We start from the raw sequence: 10,621 nt of genomic DNA on the forward strand, positions 1-10,621 counted from the left end.
AACAATTTCTTGATAGTGCTTGGAATCGTTAGATTTCAATCCAGCAGCCAAAAACAACATGGATAAATAGTACACTACAACGGCCATTGCAGTAATTTTTGTTGTCGAATTTTTAAAGTAGCTTCCTCATATAGTATAAATAGTGCATGCTACCGTATTCTTACTAGTGGTTGTCTAGCTGTTATTTTCAGTACAAATCTTTAGCTTAAGCGGTAATTTCATGTGGGTAATTACTCAGAAGTTATTTTTCAATGATGGATTTTTTACGGTGATTTTCTGATAGTTATTATGGATCGGAGGGAGTACTGAATTCTTCGGAAACAAACATACTCCACCATCTGCCATCTCTTTTTAGCCGGGGAAAATACTACAACCCTCTCTTCGGCTCTGCAAAAACAAAACTTGCTCTGCCGCTTGTTACATTTTAAAGCCGGCACGCTCTATCCTCACTCTAGTCACCGTAGCTGCCTCACTCCAGGCAGTGCAGCTACAGTGTAGTGGTACTGCTATACTACCATCTCTTTTTTCATCCCTCGTTATCACCGGTGATTTTTGTCCATACTACCATATTTATTCATCCTCTCATGATCACCTACGCGTATAGTTTTAAAAACCGGACCGGTGATCGAACCGGTGAGATCGTCCGTTCAGGTTTTCACCGGTTGGACCACTAGTTCACTGGTTCACTGTCTGGTTTTTTTAGATAGAAAGTGATATATTTTTACTTACAAATGATGCATTAATTAAATAATTATTTGTTTAAAACAATTTAGACTTGCAATTTGGCATAATAATCCACATAATGATATAAAAGAGTAGTCAGCTGTTGATCAACAACTTGTTAACTTTTGATGTGTCCAAGACTAACATCCTACCAGGCGTCCAACTAAAAGCTACAACATCCTACACTGCCTATATGCGTATACGAAGTTTACATGCAATGCAAGCTGGCAGAAAGTCCATACATATACAATAGCAGTTGAACTTTCAAGGATGCCTTATAGATCGTATAGAAAAGAAATATATCTCTAATTATAAACATCAAGTGACACCAGCCCAGCTGGTCCGCGGCATCACTCCACTCTGTATTTGGAAGTGAGGTGCTGGGTTTGAATCCTATTGCGTGCTATTAAATTTTTACAGCACTCAGCCAATTGAACCAGTCGAACCAGATTCCCGGTTTAGTGCGTGAACCTGGTGGTTTGACCGTGGTTTAGATGGTTTATTTGGGCCCACCAGCACATGCGGTCCAGTGCGCTTAAAAAACCGACAGAGGCACTGGTTCCGGTTTTTCCGGTTGGACCGCCGGCCCGGTCTGATTTATAAAACTATGTCTACGCGTGTACCAATAAAATAATTCTAACCATGGTTGTAGGAATAAAATAATTCTAACCATGGCTCTACAATACCACTTTTACTTTACTTCAACCGCGCTATTTAACCAGAGGGTCTAGGTCACCATCATCAACGTCGGCCTTTCTAGAGACGAAGGAGCTCCATGGGCCAGAGCGTCCCATGGCAAGAGACTGGCCGCTGCTGATTCCACCGTGAGTGCCATCTGATGTTAGAGGAGGCCTGAGGGAGCAGCGAGAGGTGGAGCCTCGGCAGAAGCCGATGCGGGAGACCGGTCGCGCAACGGAGCTAATCCGGCATCGCACCACCGGCGGGAAGATGAAGCCCTACAGCTCAGGACCAATGGCGGATGCAACGAACTGCAGGAGATGAGAGCGCAACACGAGAAGCCCGACTCTGAAAGCAATAGAAGGAGGTGGCTAGAGCACTGAGATGCAAGGGGGTGGATTATTTATTTTGAGGCCCCACATCAGTGACATGAATATGGTGGCGGACAGAAAAAAAAAACTTAGACAACATGCCATTTCAGCACAGCAGTGTTCTTAGTATCGGTTTGTACTGTAGTTGCAGAGAATAGGATAACGAAGAAAAAACTCTAGCTGGCCACAGATTTAGCAAAGGAAGCCACATCTTATTGGTTTGTAGGTGTATTTACACAATTAAAATGCATGCATAAGAAATCTGAGATTACACATGTTTACTTTCTCTGTTATAAAATATAAGAAACGAAGCTCTCACGTACTAATGGCTGAACCCATGTAGTAGTAATTAGTAAGTACATCACCGGCAACAAGGATAGCCTGTTTTTCCACGTGTCAACTTCCCTCGCGACCGAATGGCTGAACCCAAAGGTGTCCTTCAGAATAGCTCACCATCCCCATTTAATTTCGGGCACCCACCGAACAAATTGCACACAAGTTAGGTCATCATCATATCCCAAACAACCACGTACGATCACTGTGGAGTGTAGGGAAGTTCAGATCTCTTATATAGGCTGATTGGATTGGAGAACTTTTTTGTACCTTATGCAGATGCAGATGCACTGCTTCTGCTATATGCTATTCTGTACCGGCGGTGCCTGTGGAAGTGGATCCGTCGCCGTGGCCAGTAACCCCATGTTCCTTGGGCTCCGCGGCAGCTTGGACGGCGGCTGCCGGAGCAACGCTGGTAGCTGCAGGCGGGAATGCTGGGGGAGTCACCGTACGAGCAGTTGTTTTTGCAGGTGCGATTAATTTTGCAGGGTTCTCTTCGTCCTCAGGTTCGGGCGGTTGTGGCGCCAGCGAGCTCGTCACATCGGCTGCGCTTGTAACGCCGCCGCCTCCGTCTTGCCCGACAGTGGGTTGCTCTTCGACCATGTCGAACACTTTGCTATCCCTTTTCTGTCCTTCGTCTTCACCTTCTGCGGAAGCAGCACTATTGTCAGATTTAAAGGAGCCTTATTATAAGCCAGTACACACAACAATTATCGGTGTCGTTCTCTTTTGGGGAAGGCAGACCTGCTTGCGGTTCATCAGCATCGCCGCCATAAAACTTTCTGATCTCGCCGACGTCTCCCTTGTCTTCCTTGGTAGGTGGCTCGTCTTGTCCTTTAGCACCTCTCACTCTGTCATCGGGCTCTTCTTTGACTTCTACAAAACCAAGTATAGTGTTGAAAGTTTCGGTCTAGTACAATGTTTGAAGACTTGGCATGCCTATATGGCTAGTTAGTAATATACCACTTATTTTGTCTGTGAAATTATCGATGCCGGTATCTTTGATCTTGATATCTCCGCCGCTCCCTGGAGCCGCAGTCTGGGCCACGTCAAGTGTGGGCGACGCTCTCTTCTCCACGTCCTCTTTCAGTTCCTTCTCACCCCTCTCCTGCATCCCGTTCTCAACTACGGTAGGCTCATGTTCTTCTGCGTCCCTCTTAATGATATCGTGCTCTTTATCTTTGACCGTCTTCGTGTGGTCTTTCTCTTCCTTAACACTATCTCCACCGTCAACTTTCTTCTTCTCACTAGTATCTCCTCTATCTTCCTCTGCAGCTTGCTCATTTTCTCCTTGGGAGCCTTTGATCAGGCCGCTTTGTTTCCCTTTGACTTCTACAAAATTAAGCAAGCAATAGTGCGATTATTATTTTGCCATAATGTTTAGGACACATTTATGCTTGGCGTGCAATATATATGGGGTCTGTGGAAAACTTGATATGTTAGTAGCAAGGCACAGTATTTGAATTAGACCCACGTTTTCATGATTAGATAAGGATTTAGGAGTTAGGACGAACCTTTTTGCGCTTTGCCGTCATCGCCATTTTCGGTCTTGTCTGCATCTCCTGGAGCAGCTTCTTCTTTTCGGGGATCATCCTGTGGCGTCGTATCAGCAGCAGCTTGTGCTTTTGGGGGATCATCCTGTGGCGTCGTATCAGCAGCAGCTTCTTCTTCCTTGGGATCCTTCACCCACACCCCATTCTCATCGATGGTGGACTCTGGTATCATCATCCGCTTCTTAATTTTTCGAGATAGATCCTTATCTAGAACGAGATCTCGTTCTTCTTCTTCGTTCACCTTTTTCTTCTCGTGCTCATCCTTCACCTTGTCATCACCCTTGCCCTTGGTTTGATTCCTCATCACCTTTAGGTCCTTATCCACAACCTCCACACGCTTAAGGCGCTTCAAGTTCCCATTCAACTTAGGGAGCAGTTCAGTCGCCCAATTCATCCTGAACTTATTGAGGTACCTCAGTCGCAGGGTCTCGATATTGTTATCGATGGGAATGTCGAGTTCTTCCACCTCCCCGCCTCTGACGTAAAGCTTCTTGAGATTCGTACGACCATTGACATGGAGCCACCTCTTCACCGGCAGCTCGGGGTCGGGGTAGCACCGTACGTCCAGCTTCTCGAGCCCCGGCGGTAGCCTGAGGCCGGTCCACCTCTTGCGGAGTTCATCCATCTGATCTTTCTTGCAATCGTCGAGCAGTACGCTCGGCCACTCACCCCACGTCACCGTCAGCGAGTCGAGGCTGGCGAGCTTCCCAAGCTGCGCCATCTCGTCTTTCTCCACGTTGGCGTCGGTGGTGACGTTGATGTTGAGCTTCCGGAGCTTCTTTAGCTTCGCGAGGTGTTGCAGCCTGCACGCGTCGCGCCGCCGCTTCCCGACGCCGAACACGAAGCCCTTGAACACACGCAGCTCAGACAGGGCGCTCACCCCACGCCCGATGTGCTCCAGCATGAAGCACTCGGTGAGGTCCAGGTGGGTTAGTCCCTTGAGTTTCTGCACGGTCGCCGACGGCACGCTTACCAGGTTCTGGCACCCGCGCGCGTCCAGGATGGCCAGCCGCCGCAGCTGCCGGAGCTCCGACGGGAGCTCCGTCAGCCGGGACAGCCCGCGCAGGCTGAGGTACCGGAGGTTCTTGAGCTTTCCGATGGAGCTTAGAGACTCCAGAGCCCCCACCTCCATGTATGTCTCGTCGTCGTAATTCCCCCACCGGCCGAGCTGCAGCACCTCTAGCTGGTCGGCCAGCTTGATGAGAAGGGGCTTGGGGAGCCGGTACACGTGCGCGCTGATGTTGAGGATTACTTTCTTCCTTCGATAGATAAATAGTATTGTAGCCTGGAGATTCTCAGCTTCGAGTTTGGTTTTATCTTGTTGATCCTAGGAAATATCAGAGATATGGATGCGTTAATCCAGTTCAGACTTCAGAGTTCAAACAATATAGTCGTATAGATTCAATACAAAATTCTACTAAGCTGACCATAGCACAAATGGTAATTAATAGTAGAACACTGAGAGTAGAAATCAAGGAAAAACCGAGATCCATGTTCTTTTCCTCTTACAATCTAGGGAAAAAGTCAGATAAACTATGATACTAAGGTTTATATTTTTATTCTTAAGTCTAGCGATAAAAAGCTTGACCAAGCTTATAGAGAAAATTGCTTAGAACCATGATATTATGTAGATACAATATGAAAACATATGTAATGATGTATCTAATGACATTGACTTTGCATGGTAAATGTTGATAGGTTTTTCTAAAAACTCGATCAAACTTTACATTGTTTGACTTTTGAAAAAAATCATCGGACTTATTTTACAGGACGGAGGTAGTAAACATTTTGTTTCACTATCTGGCACTAACTCCTCCGGAGACACCAAGAAAAATATAAAATACAGACTGGGTGCATGATTTTTTATAACCGTTTAACCTTTTGTTCCTTCAGTTGCCATAAATTTAAAAGATTGACTTATTACTTATACTGTTCAGCGTGAAATAACGATAAGTAGTGCAATTATATTGTATTTAGTCTATTCGGGCTGTTTTTCAATTCCTCATAATTCAAAAAAAAATCAACACAAGATGACACATGGAAATTTGATTGTGTCCTATTACATCAGAAGTCAAATTCTTATGTGTAATTTACAACTTATATGCATATGTAAATTGCATGTATGTGCGTGTTACTAATTAATGTAAATATTCATATAATGTACATTGTTACTAGGGTAAAAATTTACTAATTTACATGCAAATGCTAGTGTAAATAGGCTATAATTTATGCCAAATATAGGATTGACACAAACAATAGCACAGGGCCCATGTGTGCAATGGACAAAATATCAAGTGTTGACGAATTGAAAAGCACTAAGCTCCAAATAGCAAAAGCGATTATATAGAATGAAAAATTAGTTTCACAACTCCGTAGCCAACATTACTTAAATAAAGGGGGTAATATTTTTTCCTGGATAGTGCAATCATCTAAAAAATCTTAAAAAATCTTACATTTCAGTAAATCATCTCGGACTTCAGATTTTTTGCTTTGGGATTAGAGAGAAGTTCCATAGGAGATAAAAAAAAATAACAAAACCATAGGTGGACTCCACCCCGGCTTTGTTATTATGGTAGAGGTGAGGACTAAAGATGGTAAAACTCAAGGTCAGATTCACTACAACATGAAAAACAACTGTAGGTTGTTTCCATCTTTTATTTAACACAAGAGCCATCGTGTCAGGCCACGTGCATAGTTACAACCTTCTTACCTTGCTTTGCCTATGAACTCATGCCAAATGGAGATTCGATTCTTAATAAATAAACAAAAAAAAGGAGAATACACTTAAAAGCAATCACTCAGCTATAACTGTATATTGCGCGGGACACTACTTTTATGAGAAAAAACAACATATATATTACATACAGCACTATATGTTTCGGGCCACTTAAATTCTAAAACTCAAATAGTTGTGCCCTAGACATTCCCAATGTTAATGTACAAAAAGTTACCAACCAACAATTTTGGTATTTTTTGATCCGCTAAAGTAGAATGGTTCTCATATATTTTCCATTGGGAATGTCTAGGGCACAACTAACTGAAAACTTCATCATTGATGTGCTATAAAAATTCCGAAATCAAACAAATACATAGCAAGTAAATTTGGCACCTTTACAAAAAAAACTAGAAAGTGTGGTTTATTCAGTTTGATTACAAAAGTGGTTTTAATAAATATGTTGAGCAAGTAGATACACGAAACAACATTTCAAAAGCTTCTCTTATGTGGCTAGATGATCACTCGCGAGAGTACCTTCTCTTTTGGTTAATGATTGAACTATTATTTCTACTGATTTTATTGTTTTCTAGTGTGAAAAGAATAAGGACCATGATTCTAACATCAAGATTTATACCACACCGAGGTTGGCTCGGTCGCGTTTTGGCACTACTGGATCACAACTCTTGATGTACATGTTGCTTTCATGAGTTTGCCAGTATGCCCCAGGTTAAAAGTTGATTTGTAAAATTAAGCATATATTAATATAGCCTAACTGTGTGCCCATGTCGCATACTCCGAAACTAGACCCTACATGAGTGTAATGGAAAACTTCTGTTTGACTGATTTTGTTATCATGCAAGTAAAGCATTAATTACTGATCTATTTTGTATTAGTCACTTGGTCCCGGTTTACACGTGCATCTTTAGATCATCAATTTGACTAATGTAATATAAATTATACAACATAAAAAATCATGAAAATAGAACACCTAAACTTTATAATGATTAATATTTTATAATATATACCTTGTATTACATTGGTTAAATTTATGATCTAGGGATACGCGCATGATCTATAAATCGGGATGGAGGGAGTACTAGTTAATACATGAAAACTTCAGTACCAAATTACCAATATAGTGTCAACTTCATAAATCAAGAGTAGTGTAACTTTGAAGGTGAAAAAGAAGTCATCGAAGCATATGGATGTGGGTATAGTTTCCATGCTCTCATCGAAATAAAGCTGACATTTAAGATGGATTGTAAATTGGGTTCACAGTTTGATAGTTCACACATTATGATGTTTGAATTTACAAATAATCTATATGACATCACCATTTTCTGTTGATTAGTGCATACATGCAATTAGCAACCCACATATTTGTTCATTTTCATTGGAGATATTAGCTTTAGTTCAATTGTGCATACAATTACCCTCTAGGCATGTACTTTTTTGGCATTTCCATGCTTCTAAAATACGAACCTCACATATTGGAGCTGGCTAGAGGGTAAGTGAATGAAAAGTCTCATATTCAAGTCATTGTTGTGCTTCCTATTAAAGTGTCATTGCGTTTAAAAAAAGGTGCAATTACTCACGAAATTTGTGATCGTAACAAATACAAAACATAAAATAGAAATAAAAATAGAAACTTGAAAAAAGGGGGCTAAAACTTCATAAAAACGACCGAAACAACATTAATATAATTCTCCCACCAGGTTGAAATATAGTGCCTATTGGGTTTTTAATATCAAATGGTATAATCTTTGACCAAGTTTATACAAAAAATATCAACATATAAAATATTAAATTAATACTACTAGAAAACGTCATTAAGTATATTTTGATATAGTATGCATTGAGAATTGTAGATATAGATAATTTTAAAATAAATTTGATCAAAATTAATGTGCACTATATTATGACGAGGAGAGAGTAACTCAAACTTAAAACGGTCAAGACGACCTATCCGTAAGTTTCGTTGAATTGAGGGACTGGATTAGTATTATTACGACAGGAAGCAACTCACCTCGCATGGGGCTCCAGCTTCGACTTTGCCGTGAGGAGGCGCCTTTGTTGGACTGGGCCTGATCCGGGCCTGTGGGTCATCGTCGTCACGCAGCTTCTGCATCTGGTCACGGTTGCCCGGCGTGAGGCAGAGCACTTTGGATTTGGGCTGAACATCGGCCGGGTTACCGCTGTCATCCAGGTCAGCCAAGCCCTTCTCCCTCGACATGCGCTTCACCATCCAGTGCACCAGCGGGTTCACCTGGCAGCCGTGGACCACCTCGCTGCAGGGATTCTTTATCGGCTCGAGGAAGCCGCCGCCGGAGAGCATCGAGAAGATTTCGTCTGCCTTCTCGACGCCCTTCTCCGGCGGAAGTTTGAACAGCGTGGACCACCAGTATGTCACGGCATGACTCTTCACCTTGGAGCCGACCGGGAAGACGGACAAGGTGAGGAGGCACTGCTGCTGCATGTCGTTGAGGCGGTTCCCGAACTCCGACTCGAGCAGCATCATGCACGACTCCTCGAGCGTCGCCTCGAGACGCTCCTCCGCCCATTGCGGCATCTTCTTCGGAATCGGAGACGACTGTCCCTCCTGCGCTGGCGTCGACGGCTGCTTGCTCTGATCCATTTTGTCGTCCTGCTTCGACTTTGTCTCCGCCTCCTCCGGCGGTGACGCCGATGGCTTGGCCTCTGCCAATTTCTCCTTCTTCGCCGCCGCCTCTTCGTGGGGGTCCTCAACGTTCTCCGGGGATCGGTGCCGACGGTACCACGACATGGTGTTCTTCACGAGCCTGCACGCATTTTGAAACTTTCTTTTCATCGGAGAGGGGTTGGCGTCAGCTTGACTTCCGACAACACCTTCCGGAGGCAGCACGCTCTCCGTGCGCTGCAGGCTCTTGCGGCGCTTGGTTTGGTTCGGTTCCATGGGCGGCGCCTCCTTCCGCCCTGACGCCGAGACTGACGCCTCTTCTTCGTGGCGACGGCGCTTGCTCCCTTCGCCAACCTCCTTCTCTGTCGCCGGTTTGTGAGGAACGTCGTCGGCATTGTCGTCCTCCGTCGGCGGAGGAGTTATCGTCGGCTGCTTGTTCAGCTGGTCCTGCCTTCCATGGCGCAGGCGGAAGAGGGAGAGAAGCAACAGGACGGGCGACCGGACGCGGCGCCAGCGACTTGGGCCCGACTTCTCCTCCTCTGCTTGGCGCGGATTTTCCATGGCAGAGTCCTTCGACTCGTTCCCGTCTTTGGCACTGTCGCCTTGCTCCTGCGGCGGCGGCGGCGGTGCAGGGAGGTGGTTCTCCGCACCGGCCGCCACCGTCTTCTCCTGCGACAGTGTCTGTGTTAGCAGAGACGAGCCAGCCACCTCTCCTGTTCCAGTTTGCCGCTGTGTCGGCGGGCTGGCAGCGCCTGATGCTTCGGCCGCCGCTGTTTGGTTTTGTGGCGGCGGAGTGGGTGTTGAACCCGGCGTGTCTGGGTCAGCCGTTTCTGTTTGCAATGGTGGAGGGGTTGTTACGTCGTCGACGGCCGTGTCCGATTTTTGTATAGGTGTAGGTGGAGGTGTTAGCTGAGGCGTGCCAGCCACCTCTCCTATTCTAGTTTGCCGCTGTGTCTGGGGGCTAGTAGCGCCTGACGCTTCAGTTTGTGTTGGTGGCTGATGGGGTTGAGGCTGGCCTGCCGTCTCCGCCGCGGCTGTTTGGTGCGGCGGCGGAGTGGGTGTTGAAGCCGGCGTGACTGGGTCGGCCGTGTCTGTCAGCAATGGTGGAGTGGTCGTCGCGTCGCCCACGGGCGTGTCAGAGTTTTGTGGCAGCGGAGGTGGAGGTGGTGCTGTCATGCCGCCGGCCGCCTCAGCGCCGGGCTCGGCCATTGCAGAACGATGCGGCTCACCGGAGCGCAAAAAATACGCAACGAGGTGCACGGGCAAGCCGAGCTATGTCTACATTTATATAGCCGATGTCTCTGAGTTCTGCTTTGGTTGGAATTTTATTGCTTGCACCTGACATGTTGCCGATGCTCGCTTGCTGCCAACAGCTTATCTCGGTGTCGCCATTTCAGCTAAGAATAATCTCTGACCTGAAGCTTCTGCTCTCCGAAATCTACAAGCAAAGCACCAGATCCATTCAGGCTTTGTTAGCCGTGCCAGCAAAAATTCTGTGAAAAGTATAATTTCTGTTTGTGCTAGCTATGTTCATTTCGTTATTGAAAAGTAAGGAACCCGGTGGCTAGTTAGTCGTGTGATACAAGTAGGG

At 45.4% G+C, this 10,621-nt stretch overlaps 1 protein-coding gene across 1 annotated transcript; it reads right to left on the reverse strand.

The window, feature by feature from the left end:
• Positions 1 to 2,022: 2,022 nt before the first annotated feature.
• Positions 2,023 to 10,239, reverse strand: LOC124690127. The gene is made up of 5 exons (XM_047223559.1): positions 8,401 to 10,239; positions 3,620 to 4,985; positions 3,069 to 3,437; positions 2,850 to 2,981; positions 2,023 to 2,752 (listed from the first exon to the last, which is right to left on the reverse strand). The coding sequence occupies exons 1-5, from the start codon at positions 10,237 to 10,239 to the stop codon at positions 2,412 to 2,414; spliced, it is 4,047 nt and encodes a 1,348-aa protein (XP_047079515.1). The 3' UTR covers positions 2,023 to 2,411.
• Positions 10,240 to 10,621: the final 382 nt, after the last annotated feature.

Source organism: Lolium rigidum, chromosome 2, assembly GCF_022539505.1.
Source record: "Lolium rigidum isolate FL_2022 chromosome 2, APGP_CSIRO_Lrig_0.1, whole genome shotgun sequence".
Classification (NCBI taxonomy): Eukaryota; Viridiplantae; Streptophyta; class Magnoliopsida; order Poales; family Poaceae; genus Lolium; species Lolium rigidum.